A 26,240-nucleotide genomic window follows, 5' to 3' on the forward strand; every position below is an offset into this window, starting at 1 on the left:
GGACCACACCAGGTCTGGTCCTGAGACTAATGAAGAGTTTTACTCCTGCCAGTCTTTTCTGTGGTTTATTTATTTTGTTTCAAGAGAGATTGCACTGTAGTTTTCAAGTCATCATTATTTGAAAGAGCATTTAGTTTTATGTTTATACTTGTTTTAACTGTTAAGAATAAGATTTTTGGAAGGTGACATTGTAACAAAGAAAAACTTAGCATCAGTGCTTAAATACACACTGATGCTGTGTTTTTTGTTTTTTTTTTTTTTTCTTAATTTTAAATAGAGATACTATAAAACCTTTGCATTTGAGAAGTATAAATAGATTTTGAATTTCCAGTAGGTTCCAGGTCAAAAAACCTTGATAATTGATGCTGGACACCTGTTGTAACTTAATGATATTGGATTGTGAAGCATACCGTGGAAATTAAGTAGTATCAGTGGGGGAAACATTAAAAGTACTTAAAAACAATCTTCATAATGGATTAGAGGATGGTACTGTTGCACCGAATGAAGTATCTCCTTACTTTTGGAGGAGGTAAAAATGGTCTTTGATTGAAAGAAAGAATGATACTAGTTCATGTCCAAGTCATTTCATTGTGTTTTAAAAGGTTTCTTGTAGTCTGCAATTTATTATTGATTAAGGAGGCAAATGCCATTTTCCTCCCTCTTTTAAAAATAAGGTATGTGTAACAAGGTCATTGTAGGCAGAGGTGGGAACAGAAAGCACAAGATATCCCAAATAGTGGATCGATCTCTCATCCATTTTGCTGCAGAGCCTTTCCTAATGAACTTAGTGAGCTTTGCTAAACTATCTGGTGTCAGTATTTAATCATTACAGCACATTCTTTGGGATTGGCTGTAATATCTTGAAACTTCAGACTTCGCTGTTACCTCAAAAATACCATTTAAAACTGAACAACTGTATGTAGTATCTCGATATCCTGAGCATTTCTTACACTTAAACTAGCATTTGTATATTATATTCCTTTCTTAGGGATCCACTTTTCCTGGCAGATGGAGCTGTGTTTGGCTAGCTGCACGTTTCCCTGACTTAGAATGACGGTTTCATGACAGTTTGTTTAGCAGGACAAAGGACATGCTTTTGAAATAATCTGTTATTTTTAGAGTGAAGTGTAGTCTGAGAATTGCACCTGGAATGTTCTGGGCAATACTTCAGTGTTTTTACATTGTCTTGTCTTCTGGCATATTAAAAAAACCGCTTACGTCTAAGAAGAACAGCCCATTGTTGGTATGAAGTGATTCTGGATTTTTTGACTTTGTTGTTTGTGTTCCCAATTGAAACTCGCTGTGCTAAGCTGTGTATAACCTCAGGTGAAGCTACCAAGTGTTCTTGGAAGTCAGTTTGTAAACAAGCCCAGTAGATCAATCTTTATAAATGTTCCTTTTTTCCTGCAGAGATATTACATACAGCATTTCCTTGGAAGCTGTGACAACTCTCATCGTCTTCCTGTCCTGCCAATTATTCCATAAAGAAATTCTACGAGAGAGCATCATTCACAAATACCTGATGCATGGTCGATGGTATGTCGTGTTCTGGGGTGGTACTTAATGGCAAAGCAAATGCTTCTGATCGCTTGTTTAGACTGTTTGTACTTGAAAACAAAAGACAGTGAAATATGTTTTGATAGAAAATGTGTTCTGCTCAAAAGAAAACAGAACACAAAAGCAAACCTCTGTAAAGACTGTTGGAAAGTTTCAGGTTTAAATCTCACAGTCCTGACTTCAGTAAAACTACTTTGGAAGCCATTTTCATTTTTCGAGGGTAATTTCATTAACTTAAAACAGCTTTTACTTTTCAGGATGTTTTTTTGATTCAGCTATGGGTCTTTTCCTGCAACATTGCAGTCTAGAGAGCCCGTGTACCTCAGAAATGCTAATGAGCCTTTTTGTGATACAAATAAATAGCAGCCCCTCGAAAGATCGCACATATGTGCTATGTTGAGTTTTAAACTGCAATAGTGGAAATACTTAGCAGGTGGTAAACTCGGTCGTATGAGTAATAGCACTTGTTCTGGCGAGTCGGTTGTTTTGTTTAAATGCTTTGTCATGGTGGCTTTTACGTATTTTGGTCAGGCTACCATTCATCCTCTTTCAGCTTTAAATTCCATGTGGGCAGATTTTTGGGAAGTGTATCTATTATCTGGTGTTCTGAAATTTCTAGTAGATACAAGAGAGAGGTACTGCTCCGGGACGGCATGCGGGGAAAGGAGGGAGGCTCAGCTTGGCTGTGGGCAGAGGGAGCACAGGGCAGGCTTCAGCCTGAAGCTGCAGCAGGGTAGAGGCAGAGCCTCAGTATTTGGGAGGTTTGGTGGTTCTTCAGTCTCTGGATTGAAGGAAGTGAGGGTTTGGGGCAAAACGGGGAATGTTTGGGAGAAAAGACAGTATGTGGTCTAAGAGATCTGAGTTGGGAGTAGCAGGTGCCTGGCCTCTGGAGAGAGGGGTGGGAATTTGGTGGCTGGGAATCTAGGGCAATGTGAAGAGTTGGAAGGGTACTGGTTAGAGGGGACTGGAGTTCGTTGTAACACGGCCCCTGTCTGATCACCTCTAAATCATATGGGAATAGGAACCAACTGTTTGCTTCTGTGGAAGTCCTTCCCTGTTTTGGAAATACTGTAACCTTTTAAATCCAACAAATTTTATGTGCATTTGTCAAAATCATTGATGTGAGGTCAGATGTTTCATTGTCTTTGCATATTGGCCCCAGCCACACACATGGACAAAAATACTGGGAGAGTGGAGAAATACTATTGTTACCTGTTCTATGTAACCAAAGCATGGAGTGAAAACTAAACAAATATGTTTCTTTCCCTTGCATAAATATTTTTCCAGTTGTCTCTTGAGGTAAAAGAATACAAAGTTTCCACAAATTAAATGATTGATTTAAAAGTAGTATTGAAAAAAGAAAACAAAAAATAGTTTCCATGATCCTGCTGTTGAAGGTGCTCCTGCAGAGCCCTGCTGAAGTCAGTACAGCTTTGCACGGGCAGGACCTTGGCGATCTTTCCCTTTCCAGTCTGCTCAAGACTGGGAGAGTAACTGTCTGTGTTTAATGCCAAACACCGGCCTTTGCACCCTGCCTGGGCTTTGTTGTGCCAAATTTTGCAAGTTGTGAGTCAACTAAAGCTGTTTTCTTTTTCTTTTCAGTCTCCCATATACCAGCAGACTTGTGAAAACTTTACTATATAATTTCATTAGACAAGAAAGAAGCCCTCCTCCAGGGACCCATGTCTTTCAGCAGCAAACAGATGGAGGAGGACTGCTTTACGGAATTGCATCTGGGGTAGCAAGTGAGTCTTATTTTCTATAAACTATACACTTCAAACCTTATGAAGTATTGCCTTCGATGTGACCTCTCTTACAAACACACCTGTAGCCCATTGCTTTTTCAACAAGCGATACCAGTGTGCATGCTCAGTATAGAAAATAGTCCACAGGCCTGCTTGGATTGTAATCATGGACGGTCCATCTCAAGATGTGTTAGAATCGGAGGCAATTATATCTGCAGGCACCGCAGGGATACCTTCCCTGAGGGCAGCACATAGTAAAAGTAACACTTAGTCCATTTTTCTGCTTTTGTTGATACTTTTTTTTTAAAAATAATAAAGCAAATAGTGGCCCATTTGATAATGCTTCAACTTAGTTAAAATGTTTATGTGCATATTTTATTCTTTATGATTACTCAGTGGATATGGTGACCTGCTTGAGCAGAAGGTTGGACTAGGTGGTCTCAAGAGGTGCCTTCCAGTCTCAAGGATTCTGTATATAAGGGAGTAGCCTAGCTAGGAATTTTTGTAACATATTGTAGTGTATGCCTTTCCCAGTAGGTTGACTAATGTTTTTTCCTGAATAGTATGACTAGATCCTGACCTTTCGTGGGTGGACTGTTTGCTATAGAGAGATACCGCCTAAAGAATATGAAAGACCTGATGCCATTTTTTGTTAAGCAAAAGGTTTCTCATGTTTGTTGTACTATATAGTGTGCTTTGGTTGGTGGTTGCGCTCTTCCCCACACCAGCTGTGTTTTATTGGTGTGTGTATTACATATAAAAATCCTTCCTAAAGGTTTTTCTTTTCCGTATAATAAGAATAAAATATAATATATTGCTAACAGTAATGGTATACGTTATTTTCTTTTTCCCGATAAACTAAATAACACTTCGCAAGTCAGCTGCTGTTAAAACTGATACTGTTTATTTTGCTCTTTCGTGAAATCCATTCACTGGCAGCATCCCCAGGGGATATTAAAGTTCAGGCCGCAAGTGGTCTGCCAGAGAATATTTTACAGTCTGTGGCAGTGCACGTGGATCTCCTCATGGAGGCAGTAAAAGAGCATGTCTCTAACTTGGAGCAGCATAGCCTGAACACATCGCTGCTTCTGCGTAAGATGAGGCTACACACAGCTCAGTGCGCTGCTGGAACACGCATCTCCTTTCTGGTTTCCAGTTTACACGCTCAAGGGTAGACCACTGCTGTGTTTGCGTTGTGCCTGTAACGTAAATGCGTCAGAAAACAGTTGCTTGGTTTGCAGTTTATTTAAACAGAGAAGAAATTAATTAAATTGTTCCCTGCAACGTTTTTATTCAAGAGTCCCAACAGGTACATTCTCTTCCTTCTTTTCAATTGCTAGAGAAAATTGCTCTTAAAATGTTTTTCCGGAGCAGTTTTCAGTATGTGGTTTGTTCTTTTGCTTGTGACTGGCGAGCAGGTCTCACTGCGTATTTTGATACCTCTACTTACCTGATGGTTTTATTCTTCTTGGTTCTAATCTCGCTAGTCATGCTTGAGTATCTTTCTGCCTTAGTGCTGCCACAGGCAAAGTAGCTTTTTTCCCTCTTCTGGTTACTTGATTGATTTGTAAAGTCCATTCAAATTGCCACCACTCCTGCCTTCCTCTGTAGCTCCTCTGATATCCTATCTCCCCCTGACTTTTTACTTCTTTATATCGAGTTTGCATTTCTTAATGCAGACTCTTAAGGTTTCAGCCTACGTCTGTTCTTGTCTCTTCCTACACTTCCACCCCCTTCACTCCTCTTGAACCGTTCTCTTAACAACTCCCTTGGCATACTCCTACGCTTATTTTGTTGCTTCTTTCATGAGTACCTGAAGTGCCATTTCTTGTCCCAGTGAATTAAGTATCTTCATTTAAAGCTTTAAGTAAAAGAGCCTTTATAAAGAGCTTTCTAATGACCTGCCTGGGAAAGGGTCAAAAATAAGTACCACATCCTGTTAGAAAACTGAAATACTTTTTTCTGTTTGTGCCCAAACAGTTGGTTAATGTTTTTTTTGTGTCTTCTTATTTGCCTGTGTGCGATGTTGGACTATAGGTGAAACTTGGACACAATAGGATTGGTAGAGTAAATGGCATACTTGTCTATCCGTAATATTTCTGATTAACCCTTAGCAATCCTTTGTTTTATATAGGGTAGAGTGCAATACAGATTAGAAGACAGCAACACAAATTGATAGTCTGTTATGGAACAGAAGGAAGTTTTGAGCAATGAGCAGATAGGGAAAACTTAGACGTGATTTCTGTATAGTTTTATTTTTGTGTGTTTTGTAATCTTTACAAGATAAGAATTGAAAGAAGAATGGAAGAATTGAAAATTCACTTTTATCTTGCTCAGTGCCTTTTAAATACCACGTAATGCTTAAAATAAGTTTATTGAAAGAGTCTGAATAAAATCTGTTTAGGATGAAAGGAGAATAGGAGCCTGGTTTTAAAAATTACTTATTTTTCATATGAAATTTTGAGGCCTGAGATAATTATTGTAGTTGTTAACTTGAAATTATTTAACTGATACCACAGTCATCTACGTTACCATGTATTATGTATATTTTGTAGTCACTTGCACAGCAGCAGTAGATAAACAAACTCTTATACGCACTGTATTTTAAATCCACCCCCCTTTCCTTCCTTGTGATTCAGCAGGAGTGATAATTATACATTATATGAGCAGAAGTTTACCCTTTCCCACAGTTAACCTTCTCCTGCTCCTCATCCTTCGTAGCCTGTTTTTTTATCCTCTCGTGAGTCTCCTTAACCCTGAAACCATATAGCCAACATCCTCACACCAATTACTTCTCCTTGGTTTGGCCTTCGACTGCGTGCCAGTTATCTGTGTGCAAGTACCTTTCTCCATCCTGTATATAAAATACCTTGGTTAGAATTGTATTGCCAATTATCTTATCCTCCAGTAGTTAAACAAACAATTGTGGGTTTGGAATGAGGGGGGAAATAATGATATTTTAGTTTTGTAACTTCATAAAGGACATTCTTCTATACTGAGTCAACTTTGCTTTGTTGTTGCAGTCTTTTTGTAGGTGTGCAAAATAATTGTGAAGTGCTGCTAGATCTGGTGGTATGTTGTTGATGTGTTGTGAAGGCATAAATGACATCAATATGCGTGGCAGTAGAGATTAGACCTCATACATTAGAAATTAGAAGTTCATTTTTCTTGGTTCACAAAGTACGTTGAACTAACTTACCTCCAAAAAATAATTTTTTTGTTGGTTTTAAATCCCCTCCTCTTTTTTTTTTTTTTGGAGTATTATTAGCATTTGTCAGTTCACCGTACACGGTTAAGCAATTTGAGAGAACTTTTAGTGGGCAAGCAAAATTTTTATATTAGTCATTTTATTTCTTGCAAAATAAAATTCATGTTACAGGGAGGAACTGCCAAACAGATGATATTCTAAGACTACTCAAGGCTATTGAAAAATAAGTCAATTTACATGGTTTCATTTGAAATAGTTGATTCAGTTTATACTTTGCTATTGAAAAAAAACCCCAAACACTTTAATGCCTCTTGCAGTACTTAGGAGTTACTACAACAGTAAGATCTAATTGATTTAGTTTGTGCTGTTCAGATGATTACAGCTGTAATGGGTACAATGTTGTACCTGTAAGAAACTAATGAAAAGGCAGTACCCGGATTCATCTTCATTAATCACCTAAGCAATCATCATAATTAATCTGGCCCACAAATGTACTGTTGTAGCTTTAATATAAATTGCAGAACTCAGTGTATAGTGGTCAATAATGACTGGTTTTCTCATGTCTGTACTCTTTGGTTGGAACTAGACAAACATTCCTGACCATTAATGGCTTTCTATCATGTAAGTATGTACTTCACTCAGCATTATGTCATTCAGAATTGGTGTTCTTGAAGGCATCTGATGACCTGTGTTGTACATCTGTGACTTATATATACTCTAGCTTATTCCCATTTTTTTTGGTGCTACATTCTGGTTAATAGGAGCACTTGCATGGTTATCTTGAACTGCACAAGAAAACAATTTAGTGTTTTATGTTAATATCTTTTTCCTCTTCAATTCATATAGTCTGATTTGTAATATCTAGATTAAAACATGTCAAGGTAGATGGACACAAAAGGCTACTAACAATGTGTCTGTTATTTATTACGATTCCACCAAGGTTTTTTTCTACTAACAAATATTGCAGGCTGGTTGTTTCTACCTTCCAGAGCCTTTTCATGATGTGTCACAGATCTGGTGTATGATCTGCTACATAACCACAACTTCGTCTGTCTCCCTGGTGCTTAGTCAATGTTTAATTGCCTGTTCATGCTCACCATAATGAAAATGTAGATCTGACACTTCTTTCTCAGTTCTGCCTGTTCATCTTCCTTCTTGCTTACAGTCCGTAACAGCGTCACCCTTTTGTCACTGTAATCGTTTTGTCCTATCTGAATGTGAAGATTTAGATAGCATCCAGATCTTTAACCTTTCTCTTAGTTTCTCTAAAGATGTGTCTGAACTGGATCAAAACGTGTGGCTGCAGCTCAAACGTTTGAGACCAAGTAATTGAGTATTAGTAGTAGTGTAGCTGTGGCAGGCTCAGTCTGCAAAAGCTGCCCAGCAAGCTGGATTCTAAGCAGCTTCACCCTGACCGAAATCTCTGCTGTGGTGCCGTGAGGACAAGAGGAGCTGGTTTGAAGTTAGGTTGAACTACTCTGAGCAGTGCCTGAATGTCCCCTTTGAGAGTCTTCATTGCCTTTTTTCACGAGATAAAACTCATCTTCTGTCTTAATCACAGTAGCACAGAAAAAGCATTGCCTCTGGCATAAATCTCTGCAGGCCAGAGGTGTATTCACTGTCAAGCTCTTGCACACTTCCTTTGACATAGTGTGTTGTGTTTGGTTTTTTTTAAATCTAATTTATCTTTGTGGTTTTGAGTGATGCAAGAGTATAGAACAGTTATACAGCAGTAGCACTTCTGGTAGCATGCCTAGGCTCCAGGTCCATCAACGGGACTCTTGGGGCTTTCAGTCACAAGGATCTTGAAACCACAGGAGTCATAGTATAATTATTTAAGAAATTCTTGATCTTTCTTTTAAGCTTCCCCAGTGTATTTTTGATAGGAAACCACCAGTGATTTAGAACTAGCTGGGCAGGTAGCATAGACTTTTGCTCTGGGACCCCCGATCTTTTCATAGATGCTGATGGCAATGATAGCAAAGCATCCTTTCCCAAAAGAGCAATTTGTACTCTAAGGTCCTGGGCTTGGTAGTTCTTGGAAGTCTTCCATTGACTCTGGTGAGACTTACACGTTTGCAAGGAGCAAACAGTAGGGATTTTTTCTTTCCTTCAGAGAGGTAGACGTTCCTGGGGACCCTTGGCTGTCACCACTCCACCCTTACGGCAGTGACAAAATATTTCGTACTAAACATTCTCAAGGCTTATGTGTTTTTAAGTCTTCTGTAAAGCCTCTTTTTTATGATATCTACCTGACACTGTCTAGGCTCATGGTGTGCTGGGAGCTCTGCTACTGTGCTGACTAGTATTGCCTCTTCTCTCTTGTCAGCCCCCCTCTGTGCTAATCCATCTTGTCTCTTGCCCTATACGTAGATTGTCAGCTGTTTAGGGTAGGGACCATCGTTGAGTATGTACAATACATAGCGTAGCGAGGCTGTAGTTTATGACTAGAGCTTCTGATTTCTGTGGTCATACAAATCATAATTATAACCATATGTTCCAGCTTGTTTACTGAGAGTGCTGTAGCAAGTTTCATGAGGTGTGTTGGTGATTTATCTCCCTGACATTTATCCTCATATTCCAAAACCTGAGCAGCTTCAAATAACCCATTATAAAAAAAAAAAAAAAAGAAAACCTGTTGGCTCAAAAATGATTTTTCTTCTTTAATTCTTCAGGGGAAATTGCTTGTTAAAGGAAACGAAGAATCAAGCTGATATATTGTAACAACAAAAGTATTTAAAACTTGATATCTTGCAAGCACTAGGGCTAGGAAAAAGGAATTTTATATGGGTGAAAAGGAGGCATTTCATGCTTTCCAAACTCTTCTTAGCTCTAGAGAATTACCGAAATTGAAATTGAGATAAAGACAATATTTATAACTATAAAATTTCAATAATCAGTTTTTAAAAAAAAAAAAAAAAACAACAAACCTCTTATACTCTAGTTTTTCTTAAAGTCCTGTAGATTTCAGCTGGGGGATGGTAAGAAATCCATACCTCTTCACCTTACAATCCAGTGTCAACAAGAGTGTTCATCTCCTACATAGCATTTATTTTAGCAATAAATGTGAAAATGCTTTAAAAAGATTGTAAACACCGTTATTTCCACTTCATTTTTGAACATTTTCTTCACTATGAGGGTGGTGAGGCACTGGAACAGGATGCCCAGAGAAGTTGTGGATGCCCCATCCCTGGAAGTGTTCAAGGCCAGAGTGGACGGGGCTTTGAACAACTTGGTCTAGTGGAAGGTGTCCCTGCCCATGGCAGGGGGGTTGGAACTAGATGGTCTTTAAGGTCCCTTCCAACGCAAACCATTCTATGATTCTGCAATTCTAACATATTGCAAACGATAAAGAGGTTTGACCATGCCGTTCCCAAAATCTGGGAACTAAAGTCTTCAGGATCAGCATTTTCTTCCAGCAGGCCACATTGCTTCTCGTGAAGTATTAACAGGTCTTAAACTTTTTAATGGTCATCCTTCTGGATCACAGATACAGAGTATGTCAGGTTAATGTGTGTCCGAAAGGGTGGGGTTTTTTTGCACTAATATGGGATATTGAAGTAACACCTGTGACTTAGAACCCCATAAGGCAGTTATTCTTCATAATTTTGAAAATATCTGCAGTGTACCACTCAGGACGTGTTCTGCTGCTGCGCATTTTCAGGAGAAAGGATAGTCTCTTCGATTTCAGATGCACTGACACCTGATGTCTGATTACTGTCTGTTCCTCCCCTTGGAGGGGTTGGAAAGTGAATGGACAGGAGAAACGGAGCTGCATTTCAGGTCAGGGTGAGGAACATTGATAAAGCGCAACAATTTTTTTTTTTTTTATTGCTCTGTGTCAAAATTGGGTTTTCAGGTCTGCTGATGGATTAATTTAATCGAAAGCTGTATTTGTTATTAAATTACATGTTAACTGGTTTCCCTTCATCCTCCTGCCAGATTTCTCCTGTGCCACCTTTTGGGGTAGGAGTGTTTGGGCATCAGGTCATTCAGGTAAAAAATTGCCCCAGCTCAGCATAGCAGGAGAGTTGCTTTGGCCACGTCTGTAAAGACTGAAGAAGTGCAAAGGCTATGCTGCAGACTTTAAAGTAGCCACGTTATTTTGCATTTGTTCTTTATTATTTTATTTTATTATTCATGCATTATAGGTGACACGTGAGGAAGCTGAAAGTGTGTCTGTGTGCTTTCGGTTTAGTTCCCTGTTCCCTTTTGCCTTTAGCTTCCTGCTCCTTCTCCAAAATAAGTGATGATGGATTTTTTTTTTTTAGTGCATCTGCAAGGAAATCTGTATTTTAACCCCTTCCTCAAGTAACTTACGAAGTCTGGTGGGTTTTTTAACATGTACAAGGTGAAAGAGGAGAAGTTTATTCATATGATATCTATTATGTTAGGCATAGAATGAGCTACTGATAGGAGCAGCACAAGTCAGTTGTGGAAGTATTGTGTCATGATCAAATTAGTTCAAATTCTGAAACAGTTTTATTTGCCTTACCAATAATTTTGTCAGGGCAGAAGGGAAATTACTTCAAAGCTCAAAATAAATTAAAACAGCCTTTGCCTTGGAAAGGGAGTGAAATTTAAAAATAAAAAACTAAAGAGTACATTTTCACAGTTAGGGACGTAATCATACATGGCTGGGAGATGCAGGAGGCAACGTCTGTCACTTAAGTGGACAAGAGGAGCAGTGAATTTGCTTACCTGTTAATTGCATTAAATCCTTAAATTAACGCAGCAGAACTTCCTAAGCATAGATCTTGCAGATACAGCAGAGCTTATGGTTTCTCAATTAGCAGTAGACATTTTAATTCACATAACAGATTAGATCTATGAATTTGGTATGAAGATAGCCTCAATCTGTGATGTCAGTTTACTCAACTGCCATGTTTAAACATAAAAAAACCTTTACATAAAGAGCTTGCAGATGAACACTTATTTAACACTGATACTTATGAGACAAGAATGTTCCTTGCAGAAAGTGGTCGCTGTCTTGCCAACTCTTAGAACCTGTCCAGAAGGAGGTGGATAATTAACTAAGTTGTTAATGAAGTCATTAATGCAAGTGAAAAGATGTCATTCTGGCTGTTGAATATACATCGTGAAAAGGAATACTGTGCTTCTAGGATATGACGGCTATGGTAGGTTTTGCAGGGGCTCTAAGGGAAATGAAGTAAAATGTAAGTGTATTACTAAAGCAAAACTTTCACTGGTACCAAAACTCAAAATCAGATGAACACTTGAATCTGATTAATCTGTAACGAAAATATTTGCGTGCATTAGGACATGTGTATTTCAAAATTGCAGTCTTGCAGATTCTTACAGAAACTTTCAGCCTTGACTCAGATCGTAAAACTATAATTTTTATTTTCTTGTGCTACATTGTTTTTAATTCAGTTGTGTAGCGCATTTTTCTAATTGTGGTTAGTATGCGGAGAGTACACTGAATTTGCGTAGTGCGAGACAAAAATATTTTGCAGGATAAGTAGACATACTATGAAAATCATGGCTGTAGTGAATTTTGTGTTTTTGAGGTAGTACAACCTTGCTGGAGCCACGCTCCATCTGGATGTGGCTCATAGTATGTTTTCTCTTGAGCCTTGTTGGGTATGTACTTAAGAGCACATATTTATAATATTGCCTATATGGACTGAAGTGTTTGACTCTGATTTTGAGGGTTGATTTCACAAATAATTTCATTTCAACAGCTATAGTTTCTAATGAACAATTTTAGTTTGAGAGGGAAAATGTTCCTCTTTACATTTGAGCATAAAAAAGCTTGGAAGTTTTTCCATCTTTCTTTTATTTCTATGGATTATAGCTGTACTTCCTTGTTTTTGTAGACCCATGGAGGAGCTAAGCTGTGCAAAGAATGATCTAAGATTTAATGAGGCCTTTGACTAAAATCTTTGTCTTAAACCAACAAAGACAAACCCTTAATGCGATTATAACATAGTTATTTTTTACTTAATGTTCTAGAAGAGCCAATGGTAATTAAATGTGTTCTGCCAAACTGTAGTTTCCAACACAAGTATGAGATTTTTACATAACCTGATAAATGGCTATTTTTCCCTTTGAACAAGCCATCAAAAACATTTTCCTTCTTTCTGCAAAGGACTTCCCAGCCAAATTAGAGCAAAGCCAAACAGATCATGTGCTTAGCAGTGTATTAGTAGAAACTATTTTAACAGTTGCAGATTTAAATTTTATTTCCTTGTCCTGAAGCCAGTTACTATTGTTGAGTAATTTGGAACTTTTCTGATTGAAGCTTAAGTTATCGGTATGTGGTAGTTGCAGTATAGAGCAGTGAACATTAATTTTCATGACAGTTGGGTTTGTTTGTCAATTTTTCTCTTTTAAGCGAGTGGCATTTTCCAGAGTGACTCACTTTGGGGAAAGAAAAATACTATTAACAAGAAAAGAATGTGGCACCTAGGAATAGACATCCTGGTGAAAAGAATGGATTTCCATTATTGAAAAATTTCTGTGTAACATGGAAATTCAATTATTATCCTTATAGGAAAGTGTGAATTTTTGCTTGCTTCTCAGTAATTTGATTTTTATTTGGATTTTGAATTTGCACCAAGTCCAGAGCCGTGCTGCTGCCAAGCTACGTCAGTCTGGTTGATGGCTCTAACTGTCACAGGTCGGGGGACATGGGTCAGACCTAAGTGACGTGCTACTTTTGTGCATGCTCAGCTGCTGACTGGGAGGGCGCAGCCACGTTAGGACAGGCTTAATGACAAAGCTTCACCCTGATCATCCTCTCCACCCTCCCTTACTGTGGGTGAAGGGCTGGAGCAAGGGGAAGAAATGGCATTTTGCTGGTGTCTGCTGTGCTAAGGATGCTTTGCTGATGACAGTGTAATATGAGAATCGTAGAATTGTTTAGGTTGGAAAAGACCTCTAAGATCATTAAGTCCAACCGTTAACCTAGCACTGCCAAGTCCACCACTACACCATGTCCCTGAGCACCACATCTACACGTCTTTTAAATACCTCCAGGGATGGTGACTCAACCGCTTCCCTGGGCAGCCTGTTCCAAGGCCTGACAACCCTTTCGGTGAAGAAATTTTTCCTAATACCCAATCTAAACCTCCCCTGGCGCAACTTGAGGCCATTTCCTCTCGTCCTATCGCTTGTTACGTGGGAGAAGAACAACCTCGCTACAACCTCCTTTCAGGTAGTTGTAGAGCGCGATGAGGTCTCCCCTCAGCCTCCTCTTCTCCAGGCTAAACAACCCCAGTTCCCTCAGCCGCTCCTCATCAGACTTGTGCTCCAGGCCCTTCACCAGCTTCGTTGCCCTCCTCTGGACACGCTCCAGCACCTCCATGTCCTTCTTGTAGTGAGGGGCCCAAAACTGAACACAGTATTCGAGGTGCAGCCTCACCAGTGCCCAGTACAGGGGCACGATCACCTCCCTGCTCCTGCTGGCCACACTAGTTCTGATACAGGCCAGGATGCCGTTGGCTTTCTTGGCCACCTGGGCACACTGCCGGCTCATGTTCAGCCGGCTGTCGACCAGCACCCCCAGGTCCTTTTCCTCTGGGCAGCTTTCCAGCCACTCTTCCCCAAGCCTGCAGCGTTGCATGGGGTTGTTGTGGCCGAAGTGCAGGACCCGGCCCTTGGCCTTGTTGAACCTCATACATTGGCCTCGACCCATCGATCCAGCCTGTCCAGGTCCCTCTGCAGAGCCTTCCTACCCTCCAGCAGATCAACACTCCCGCCCAGCTTGGTGTCATCTGCAAACTGACTGAGGGAGCACTCGACCCCCTCATCCAGATCATTGATAAAGATATTAAACAGAATATGCGGGGAACACCACTTGTGACCGGCTGCCAATGGGATTTAACTCCATTCACTACAACTTTTTGGGCCCAGCCATCTGGCCAGTTTTTTATCCAGTGAAGCGTAGTCTGTCCAAGCCATGAGCAGCCAGTTTCTCTAGGAGAACGCTGTGGGAAACGATGTCAAAGGCTTTACTAAAGTCTAGGTAGACAAAATCGACAGCCTTTCCCTCATCCACGAGGTGGGTCACCTGGTCATAGAAGGAGATGAATTAGTCAAGCAGGACCTGCCTTTCATAAGCCCATGCTGACTGGGCCTGATCGCCTTGTTGTCCTGTACGTGCCGCATGATGGTACTGAAGATGATCTGCTCCATAACCTTCCCTGGCACCGAGGTCAGACTGACAGGCCTGGAGTTCCCCGGATCCTCTTTCCGGCCCTTCTTGTAGAGGGGCGTCACATTTGCTAACCTCCAGTCAACCGGGACCTCCCCGGTTAGCCAGGACTGCTGATAAATGATTGATAGTGGCTTGGTGAGCACTTCCACCAGCTCCCTCATACGATTCTATCAATCTGGATTTAGATCCCTGCCTGCTTAAGCCATGTCTAATCTTTTCATACCACATGTGCAGACTTTGTGAGTTATTACTTTGGCTCCTCAAGATGCTGTTAAAGCAGCTTGGTAGTAGAGAGAGAATAAAGAAACGCATCTATTGGTGGCATCAATATGGTGGCATTCCCGAAGCTTTCCACAAGAGAAGGTCTTTGAGTCTTACAAGAATAGCTTTAAAGTTGTTCTGCTGGTGTAGTCATGATGATTAGGAAAGGGAGGTTTGTAGAGAGAGGCAGTATTTTTCATTAGACCAGTTACTGCAGTTGGAATAACACAGGGATGTATGTGAAGCGTAACACTGTACGTGTGCTACGCAAACTGTCTTCAGATGGCACAGCTTCCAAGAATTTAACCTTAGGAGAGGGCTTAAAGACTTTGAGGTTGGCACCCAAAGGAAGATTTCTCTAACCGTTTTACTGGGAACAGTATTGAGATCCTGAAATACAAATTCACTTACCAGCACCATAGCTGGAATACAGCTTTATTCATTTAGTCTTTCATCAACAAATATTTGAGTTTAGTGAAACTAAGCATTATAAACTTATAGCTGTATCTCTTTCACTGTGGAATGTCTGAGAAGGACTAGATAGATGAAAGGCTGGAGAGGAAGGCACAGGAGCAAATCCCTTATTGCACGAGTTTCCCGTATTATCTTCTGGTCCTTTCCGTTCTCTGTTTCTGTCATGTAAGACGGAAGGAATGGGGATGGCGTGGAGCTGGGAAGGCAGAGTAGATGTAGGGAGGAGGATGACTCTCTGATATCTCTTTAACTCAGCTATGATTTGGCTGGCTGACATGAAAGCTCTTGCCTGTATGTAAATTACTGCTGTGGACATAAAAACGTTCCTGATGTGAATGTATATACAAAGAAGCTAATGGTAAACAAACTTCCTTTGTTGGGTTGTCATTAGGGGCTTGCTCATGCAAAATGGAGAGCATGTTGGTCTGGCAAGCTTTTACATGTTATTTTTATTTAGCATGTTAAGCAAATGTTTGGCCTTTCTAGAGAGCTTTCTGGATAGTATTTCTTCCTCTGTGCCAAGCATTGCCCTCTTTCCCACTCATTTTGGAGCATTTTGTGAGGTTTAAAGTAGACTGTTATCGGGGGAACTGCTGCGATTCAACGGACAGATTTTCTTTGGCCAAGGTCCAAACCTTGTCTTCCTGTTGTGGATATTAATAATGACAGAGTTGAGACCTTGTCACTCTTCTGCTGAACAGCGTAGGTAATAAATTTGGAAACGAGGTTTCATAAGAGAATTGTGGTCAGGAACAGGACAAGGTTTTCTGTCTAAATGAAAAATTTCAGAATGACTCTAACTCTGGAATAATTCCTAATAATTGTTAAAAGACTAAATTTCTTAGCATTCCTGCTAATATTTTGGATTTTTGCTCAGCCTTATGAGAATCTGTAGCTGATAAATATACAGACCTGTAGTCTCAGTCTGAACTGAAAATTTTTACTTTCTCATTGGTCTTAGTTCATGCAAAACCCTTACATCAGGTGAGATAATTTTATGCTGCAGCTAACATTCAAAATCAATTTAAGTCTATTTATTTCTGCCACGCGTCTTCTGTATTACACAGTGTTGTAGGACTTCCAGTTTTAACATGTCTGGGGCAATGTACAAGTCTTCAGGGTGCCTGAGGGTGAAAGACACATACCAGTAGGCTTTCTCAGGTCAGCTTCAGCTGGCACTTAAATACCTTATTGAAGTCTTATTATTAAGTCTTATTATTAATCTTATTCCCAGATTTATTTTGCGCTTCATATCTTGTGAAGAATATGCTTAAAATGTGCAGGCGTTCCTCAGAAACCCCATTCCTAGACAAACTGTGATTTTAATGGGATGCACAGGGCTGTCAAGAGGATGTTCTGCATCAGCTCTTTCTTTCCAGCATGAGACCTGTAATCGCCATCCTGTGTCATTTCTGCCTGCAGCAGGCCGTGTCTACCCAAGTGAGATGTCCTGCTGGATGCTCACAGCTAGTGCTGTGGCTGAAGGGTTTTAGGAAGGGGCAGCATGCACAGCTTACACAGGGGTTTGCTTTTCATTTTCTTTGGGATTTTTGTTTTCTTTTCCTCCTTTCTCTTCTTTTAGAGAATTGGGGAGTGGGAAATTGAAGTCTTGCCTTTCTTTTTATTAAATGGAGAAGTTCTCTTACAATCCTGCTATAACTCCTCCTCCTGCAAAATGCAGACGTGTGCCCATCCTGCCTCCTGTTGCTGAGGCTCAGGAGAGGCTGCCTGGGGGACTGCCAGGACCCTCAACTGCCCCGTCTGAGTAACTGAATTTGCTCTACTCTGCCACTCAGTGTGTTGTCGGTACGTAAGCCCTAGTTGTACATGTGAGAAATTTAACTGTTAGAAACTCTGTGATGTCTGTCATATAGGTTTGAACACTTGGGGAAAGGTGGATTTGTAAATTCTATAGAGCCTTTAGAACAAGCTAGCTTTCAGCAGATCTGAATTAGGGCTTAAATGAACTAGGACTTTGCAGGCAAGAAATAGCTCTTTCGCAACTGGTTCTTACTGTACCTGTCATGTAATATCTGCCTAAATACATTGTGAAGTGAAACTCAAAAAGAGTGGGGAGAAGGATTAGCCGGTAGAATATATGAGAAGTGAATATTTTGCTGAGAACAGTCTTAGCTATTTTTTCCTCTTGTATTCTCAAGGAAAATCCTGTATTATAGTTATCAGGCTTACCAACTTTTATTTTGGACTGGCAAAGGAACATGTCATTTCTTTAAACAGAAATTTAACTAGAGGCTGCATGCCTGAAGGCTTGTCTTTTTTCCAACTGCATAAACTGGTCTTATATTACTCCCTGAATACTTTGCTTTTGAAGTTTTTGTGTAAACATATCAGAAGCTATGCAGCTCTTTCTTGAAAGAGAACAGACCCTGAGGATTGCCATTAAACATAGATGACAATGGCAAATTCTAGGATGTGTGATATAAAAGCCTTCCTATTGCTCTGCATGGCAAAGGACATGTATTCATGGCTTTAAAACTGGGTATGGTGCTGTACTGGGGTGTGGTTATGCACAGAGGCATCGTATGCTCGTGCAGCATCCCAGTAGCTTCAGTGGAAATCTTTTGAGATCAGAGCCTAAACTTTCAACTCTTCAGCTTTAGCGAAGGTCCTGGATGCTTGTAGGGGAGAAGGGATATTTCTTGATGATGCTCTGTAGTTTATAGTGATGAAAGAAATATAGGAGCATTTCATTTTTCCTAGTATACCAAGTGGAGTATGTTTGGGTTTTTTTTTTAAACAATTAGGTTGAAAACGATCAGAAAACCACAATTAGAACAAATGTAAAGTCACAATATTTAAGCATTTGAAGAAGGAAGATGGTGTAGCCTTCCAGTTATAGACCAGGTACAATATATGCAGAGCACCTTGATGTCTGGTGGGAACATTGTGATAAAATGTCTCCAGCCACTTCTGATTCTGAGGCTGTACATGACAGCTTTTAGATGACAGAGCTTTAAGCTTAAGATGCAATTTCAGAATTTCTTGATATCTAGATATTTAAATAATACTATGAAGAACTTGTATTTCTGTAGTCAACTGCGAGCGCTTAGGTCTTTTGTGTAAGTGCTGTTTCTTATAGAGAAGTGTGGAAAATGGAACAAAATAAGTCTAAAGAAAACAGTTTTACTAAACAGAGGATATAATTATTTTATTTTCCAAGTACAACATTTGGAACTCTATTGGGTTTCTGTAGTGCAAGGTCAAGCAAGATATGATGAAGTGCATGATAACTTACCTATACAGGAAACTGTTCTTTTAGAATTTCAGAGGTTCTAAGATATAATAACTGCTACAAAAACATGGCTGGAAAATAGAATAGTAATAGGCAATTTTCAAAATGTAATGAGTTTAACAACAAATTGCTTAAAGGGTACTTGCTAGGATATATTAGTAAACTGTTTATGATCTTGCGGGGGGTGGCAATCAGGCACAGCAGCTGGAATGCCTGTGACAACTCTGATCAACAGAATTTGGCATCATGCTTCTGAAACCTAGTGACGACCCCAAAAATGATTTGTACAACTGCATGTATCTAACCAGAAACAACACCTGTACTAGGTAACGGAATAAAGATTCCTTTGGGTTGGAAAGTTTCTCCTTGGAGAAAAAGTAGTTGTTGTAAATCTAAAAGTACACTGCTAAAAACACATGTATTCTTTTCATCTAGAGAATTTGCTAGGAAACTGTATGTCCTGGTATGGAATATATACTAAATTCTGGCAGGAGGGATTGTTCCCAAACATGCATTTCAGACATCTGATCAGATAAAGTGAAGCAGCTGCTTGCAACTCTTATGACCTGCAATCTTCTGGAGGAAAAAGTAAAAATGAAGATTCCTCTTGCTAATAATCCAGTGATGAAGACAACCAGCTAGTTGGCCTGTGCTTACAAAGTCAGATAATTGGAGTTATCAAGTGTTTTGAGCAATGATTTCGGACTTCTTGAAATTAATACTTAGTTGAGGTTGTGTAGGCTTGTTAGACCAAGATATTCTTCTGGCAGCGGGAATGAAAGCAAAACCATTCCTTATCCTGCTACAGTGAATGCTGCTTTTCCGTTTCACAATGTCGAGAGCCAAGACATAGATTGCGCTTCATCCAAACATGCGTATGGATGACTTGAGAGCTTCTCAGGGCACTAGTCCAGACTTACTCTAAAGTCATACCTTCACTGAGGAATCTTAATTTAGTTGAAATTATGGATATTGGAAATAAATTCTGTCCTCAAAAGCTGATAACGTTCTGGGAACAGAAACAGAATGGTTGCTGTTGAGGCACTCTGAGTGTTAGTATGGGCAGATGAAGGACTTGGTTCAAACTGTATCTCCATACAGTAAAATAAGTTATCTGTAGGTTTCCTCAATGATCCAGTTGTTTAGTCTCGATAAAACAAATGAACAGCAACAAATCTGGAGCAGGTTTTTTAGGAATTAAAAAACCAGACCCAACGAAACAGATTCATTAGGAGAATAATGGCAAGTCTGGGCACTGCTCCAAGCAGACATGTTCCCATACTTGAATAAATAGGCGACTTTCCTACAAAGTCTGACTTACTTGAGATTATCCTTGGGTTTTCCTGTTGCCAAACGTGGTAGAACGAATCAGATGACTGTAATCAGAAAGCTATCAAGATGACTTTTGTTCAACTTTAAATTATTTTGCCTGTGACCACGAAGGGAGAGGAGGCAAAGTGTTCTTCTATTGACATTTTCAGAAGAAGCATTGGTCTTCCACGGTGTCTCTCAAACAGCATCTGGAGCATCTGCTCCCAAAATCAAATCTAAGATCTGCATACTGCCACTTCTAGAGGTAGGCCTGCTGTTTCAACTAATCTGAATAAGAGTTTGTGATCATTGAATGGAGTTTGCCAACACACTTAAACATAACCTCACTTTGTTATGGAGGAATCTTTACTGATTTCAGGCATTTTTTTCCTCCTTGACTTCCTCTTCTGTTTTTCAGTTTGGGGATTGTTTGTGCTGTCATTTCTATTAAAGGTTAAATTAGGGATTTACTTACATAGTCTTCAAGGTGGTGTTTGTTGCTTCTAGGTCAGAGCAGCCTGGGAGATGGACAGAAGCTATAGAGCCTCGGATTTTTGTAACAGTTGTTCTTGGACAGGAATTACATGTAATCTAGGTTAAAGAACTGCTTATTATGTAAAGGCTTTATGCAATTGAAAGTGCAGCATTTTACACTTCTGCAATTAAGAAAGTTGTCCTGAAATAGTCTTAGCATAGATGGAAAATGTGCTCGTTAGCCACATTCCTATTCTTGCCCAACGTTCTCTTTAATTTTTCTGTAAACTTTTAACTTGCAATGGCTGCTATCACTACTTTTTTCTTACAATTGCTCTAGTGGTTAGAATTACCTATTAGTGAAGATTTATATAAATTTTCCCCTTTTTGTGATTTATTTACTTTCCCTATCCCGAGTTCTAAAACACTCTGAAGCTTTGCAAAAGTTGTACTGTTTCCCAAATAAACAATTTTTAGCTGATGTAGCAGTCACAAAATAAAGTCCTGGTGACAGCGCTTGGTGCGAATGAGTGATTTAATTGCAGCATTAAAATGAACAAATGCAGGGAAAACTATTGAGTGTGGCTGGTCTGAGTGCATCTGCCGTTTATGCTAGTGCTGCTTCATAAATTGAAAATACATTATGTTTAATACAGGCTATCCTGGGACTGCGTAAGTTTACTGAATAAGTGCATCAAGTGATATGGAGAAAACAAATAGTAGACTGTAAGAGTCTTGTCTCTTCCTCCACTGTTTTTCTGTTCCCCTGGTGCACTCTGCCTACTTGTAAAAGTCTCTCAGAAATGAAGGTTTAGGTAAACTTATTTTGAACAATATATAGAGAATAAAATCTAATAATTAATTTCTAGATCAGTCAACTAAAATGTTTTAAACATAGTCCAATGTAGCTTGTCGAGTCAGGTTAATGATTTGTCACATAATTTGTAGCTACTTGTGGAATTTTTGTTCTTGCTGAATAGAAAACATTTATCTTTGCCTTTTGGCTTCTTAGTATTTTCACTGGAAGAAGAAAAAAAACCCTTGTGTGCTTTTGCAGTTTGTGTATTGGAAAATAATGTGTTCTCAATCACTGTTACAGTGTTTCTCTTCCTGTCTTTTTAATAGCGTCTTCCTCCCGCCCCCCGTGTTCTGCACTCTCTCTCCCCACCACAACCACCACCAGTCTCTTAAAACTCATGGCATGCTCTGATATTTTAAGTAATTTTTAAAGTCATTTCAGCATCTTATCAGTATGTCAAGAACTGGCATATTTGCAAATTGCTATAGTCAATTCATAAAGCACATAAACTGCGTAGAAGTTTGCTTCGGCCTATATTTAGAGCTCTCCAGTTAATTAATCTTAAATTACATTTTCACTGTGGTTTGGCACATACTTGAAACAAGCACAAGGCAACTGCTAAAGATGGAAACCTGAAATACTTGTAATTATTGCACCTTATGTACAAATTAATTCCTTTGTTGTGTAGAACTGACATTTTCCCTGTCACTTCATCCTCCTTAGGAGGCAGACTTTGAAAAGAAATAATGACTGTATAAATTAAAATTTACAGTTCTGTCTCGTTAGTGTGGGTGTCATGCTAGACATAATTCCTTATGAAGTGTGGTGTCCGTTACGGAAATCGTCATTGTATCCTTTCTCAAGCGTAGGAAGGGATTTTATAATCTGCTAGAATGCCAAATGCTTTTAACTAGAGTTGAATGTGGTCCACTATTCATAAATCATAATCATGCATGCATGTGGGTGTCTTATCATTAAACTCTTATGTCTGTGTGAGAAATGTGGGAGGTAAAAAAAGCTTGGGACATAATAGTTGATATATTGTACATTTGCTTTTTCAAATTTGTTCTGAATGTATTTTGGAGTCCTTTAATTCACATCTTCCTCAAAGAAATTAATGCTGTGTTTGGTTAAAGGGTTATTAATTAAGCAGTACCGTGGTTTGGTTTGTTTTTCTCTTTTGGGCTTGTACCAAATGGTGATTAAAAACTAGTTAATGAGGTCCATAGGCTCTGCTCGAGTACGTAAGGCATGTTTACACAAAGTCATACTGATTTTAGGTATTTGAGTTAGAACCGAGGCTTTTACTGCAATAACTATGTCAGGGCATTCCTTATTGTGGAGGCAGGTGTTTCTATAGCTGCTTATGCTTTTCTTAAATGCATAAACTCAAGCAAGAGAAGCTTGGCTTAGCTGTAGTTATGTCTATGGTGAGGATTCCTGGACGTGAAAGGAATATGAACAGTAAAAAGTATAGATGTGCATCGCTTTAGTTATACCGCTGAACCTCTGTAGTCCAGATACAAATAAACGCTGAGAATCAACGCTCGACGTGGATATTGAGTCTTGTGGGACAATCTGAAAACGCCACATGTCTTAAAAATGAAATTACATAGTTCTGAATCTTTGTCTGGCATGCTATTGCAACAGTGCTAGCCAGCTGTAGAAATGGTGCTGGTATAGCTGCAGCAGTCGGATGGCTGGAGCATAAATAAATTGTGCTTGGCCAACTGCGTTGCCTTTGCAATGGTAAAATGACAAAGCTTGCAGATGAGGGAAGAGTGGTTGAAGTTGTCTACTTAGCTTTACTAAGGCTTGTGGTGGTCTCCCATAGCATCTTTGAATGGGGTGTTACGGTCTAGGTGGGTGGACTACTATGTGGGTGAGACACTGACTTAAAGAGTGGTGGTTTGTCCCCCCTCCACCACTCACTTATGTTTCTGTCTCCCACCGTCAGAAAATCTAAATGTCTTCCAGTGTTTTCACTTTAACCAGCCTCAGATCAAAGAGGCCTGGGGGAAAGAATGGTTGTACTCAAGAGATCTGAACATCGATCACTTTGCCTTTTGGATGGCTCTAAGGTTTGAGCTGACACTTCCAGGGATTATCCATAATGGTTCTGAGATTTCTTTCTTGAATGGAAATAGTTCATTTAGAATTTGCTATGATGTGTAGCTTAGATCTCTTACCCTGCCATGTGTATATGTGTCCTACCTTGCATTTATCACCCTAGTAGTTAGCTGGCATTCCATCAGGAGGTTATTCTGTGACTCTTAGTCACTTTACATTTAATGATCTGCATTAGATTTTTGTATCTTCAGATTTTAACCCCTGAGTGCTTTGTTGGTTTCCAAGATATGTATTGAAAATCAGAGGTGTTAGTACCCCAGTTAGCCGTATGGTAATCTATAGATAATCTTCCTTCATTACGCAAACTGACCATTTATTCCTTTATTTAGTCCCTGTTAAATCTTGTGAATGCTTTTCTTATTCTTTCAGAAGTTTGATTTTTTTTTTTTTTTAAAAAGACAAAGTCTCTTAGAAATCCAGTTGTAGTGGGTGCAATTCCACATTTAGTTTCAATCCAACGGAAGTATGAGCTGCTGTTTGAAAGAAGCTCAAACCGCATGCAACTGCTTTTGCCTGCATGTTTCTGCCTCTCCGTTTTCTGCTCATATTTGCATTTCTGTGGCCACATGGTGAGCTGTCGCAGAGAATTGAGCTAGCTGAAAGTTGTCCTTCCCCTCAACTTGGCTAAAGAAATTAATTTTCCTGTGTGGCCACACAAATACTGGTTTTTTTTTTTTTTAGAAGGGTACAGAAAATGGGGAGAAATGTGCAAAGGGAAGGGGCTGCTGGTTTTGGTGGAAGCTATATTAAAAACCCCATTGACATGTGCTCTGTGTCAACTAGATTGCTCTTGCTTCTGTTCGTTGACTTCTTCAAAAAGTTTTGAAAGGTCTGCGAGATAAACATATGGATAAATGTTAAGCAAATGGGAAGGGTCAGTGCAGCTTTTGTAATAAGTATGACTTACCTATCTAAGAGCCTGATTTGAATCTTCTCCAAAAGTCATAATTTATCCATGTGTCTCCTGGTTGTAGTCACTGCTCTGCTTATACATTGCCTACAGTGAAGGTACAGAGATGTCATGTCCTGCATCCAAAGGAGCTCTTCACAGATGGATGTTGCAGTTACCAGCTTATTAACAGACTCATTCTGTTTGAAGATTTCATAGTAGGGTTGCTTTAGCACTACCAGGTGAGCACTCTGGTCTTATAGAATCATAGAATCATAGAATCATACAGGTTGGAAAAGACCTCTAAGATCATCGTGTCCAACCGTCAACCCAACACCACCATGCCCACTACACCATGTCTCTAAGGGCCTCATCTACACGTCTTTTAAATACCTCCAGGGATGGTGACTCCACCACTTCCCTGGGCAGCCTGTTCCAAGGCCTGACCACTCTTTCAGTAAAGAAATTTTTCCTAATGTTCAATCTAAACCTCCCTTGGCACAACTTGAGGCCATTTCCTCTTGTCCTATCGCTAGTTACTTGGGAGAAGAGACCAACACCCACCTCGCTACACCCTCCTTTCAGGTAGTTGTAGAGTGCGATGAGGTCTCCCCTCAGCCTCCTCTTCTCCAGGCTAAACAACCCCAGTTCCCTCAGCCGCTCCTCATAAGACTTGTGCTCCAGGCCCTTCACTAGCTTCGTTGCCCTCTTGATGATTTGTGGCTGTTCTGAATTTTTTCCTAAGTCTTCTCCTGACCCTTCATTTGAAGACTATTTCTTCAGAGGCAGCCTCCTCTTGAGCCTTAATCTGATTGAAGATGCCGAAAGAGGCTGAGCGGGGACACCACAGCAGTTGCTCCTTCCACTGGTCTTGCATCAGATCTGCTGATGGTGTATCCAGAGTGTGTCGGAAAATGCACCCAGCCTACTTCATTTAGCTCGTCTGCTAGAGCCTGGCCTTCTCAGAGTGCTCCCTTAACGCCTCCATTACTTTTTGGCCTCTCTGAGGAGCTGTCTACTTCAGATTGTTCAAAAAAGCTTTTACTGTTAATTTTTATACCTTTAGCAAGCTGTTCCTTAGTTATTTTTGGCTTGACTCAATATGGCTTAGCGTTGAACTTGCCAAAGCTTATGTACCTTTTTCTTTCCCGATTTGGAAAGGCTTAATCTTTTTATATTTAATAGTCTCTTTCCTCTGCAGTTGAGCCACGGTGCTTTTTTGTTCTGGTCGGGTATCAGGTATACATCCTCTCTGAGCCCTTAATGCAGTGACTTTAAGTTGTCTTACTGCCATCTACAAGCAATTCATAAGCTGAGCCTGTTTTCTTACCTGTTTCTTAATCTTTTGGGTAAATGCTTTGTCAACGCTGAGCTTGCGAACTAGCGAAATTAATTTCGCTTTCATAAGATACTTGGAAATGGGAAGAAGCCTCTGAACGCTTTATAGTTAACGGACTTCAGTTAAGAATGCTTGTGGAAATACCTATGTGGGAGGTTGGTGAGGGTTTTGGTTTTTAGAAAGAAAATCAGATCATGACCTTGAGCAACAATTTTCCTTGCCTGAAAGAGAAGGGAAAGTGGAATTGTGGGAGGTTTTAGCAGAGTTTACTCTGGAAGGAAAATCTGGGTCAAATTAATTCTGCCAAGAATGGGAGATGTTTTTAGGCACCACAGCAGTTGACGGTTGTTTGATACCCTCTAGTTTTGTGTGTGTGTATGTATTTATATAATAGAAAAACTGTATAATATAAATAAAATATAGTGACTAAATATGAAATATATAAACATAAATACATTTTTCTAATATAAAAATATATGACCTAGTATACTATATAAATATATATTTAGTGGGTATATATACAAATATATATACCTTGTGTAGATATCAAAATACCTAGAGAGATAAAAAATAAAATATGCATAAATTTTATATCAGAATAATTTGTTTTGTAAATAT

At 39.6% G+C, this 26,240-nt stretch overlaps 1 protein-coding gene across 6 annotated transcripts in view; it reads left to right on the forward strand.

Moving 5' to 3' along the window:
* LOC142075123 (dymeclin) overlaps window positions 1-26,240 on the forward strand; it is a 222,816-nt gene that overhangs the window by 42,961 nt on the left and 153,615 nt on the right. For all 6 annotated transcript variants that reach the window (XM_075136150.1, XM_075136151.1, XM_075136155.1 and 3 more), the window contains 2 exons: window positions 1,411-1,536; window positions 3,160-3,302. In XM_075136150.1, coding sequence (XP_074992251.1) covers window positions 1,411-1,536; window positions 3,160-3,302 — 269 coding nt within the window. The remainder of the gene's footprint in view (window positions 1-1,410; window positions 1,537-3,159; window positions 3,303-26,240) is intronic.

This window comes from Calonectris borealis, chromosome W (assembly GCF_964195595.1).
Source record: "Calonectris borealis chromosome W, bCalBor7.hap1.2, whole genome shotgun sequence".
Classification (NCBI taxonomy): Eukaryota; Metazoa; Chordata; class Aves; order Procellariiformes; family Procellariidae; genus Calonectris; species Calonectris borealis.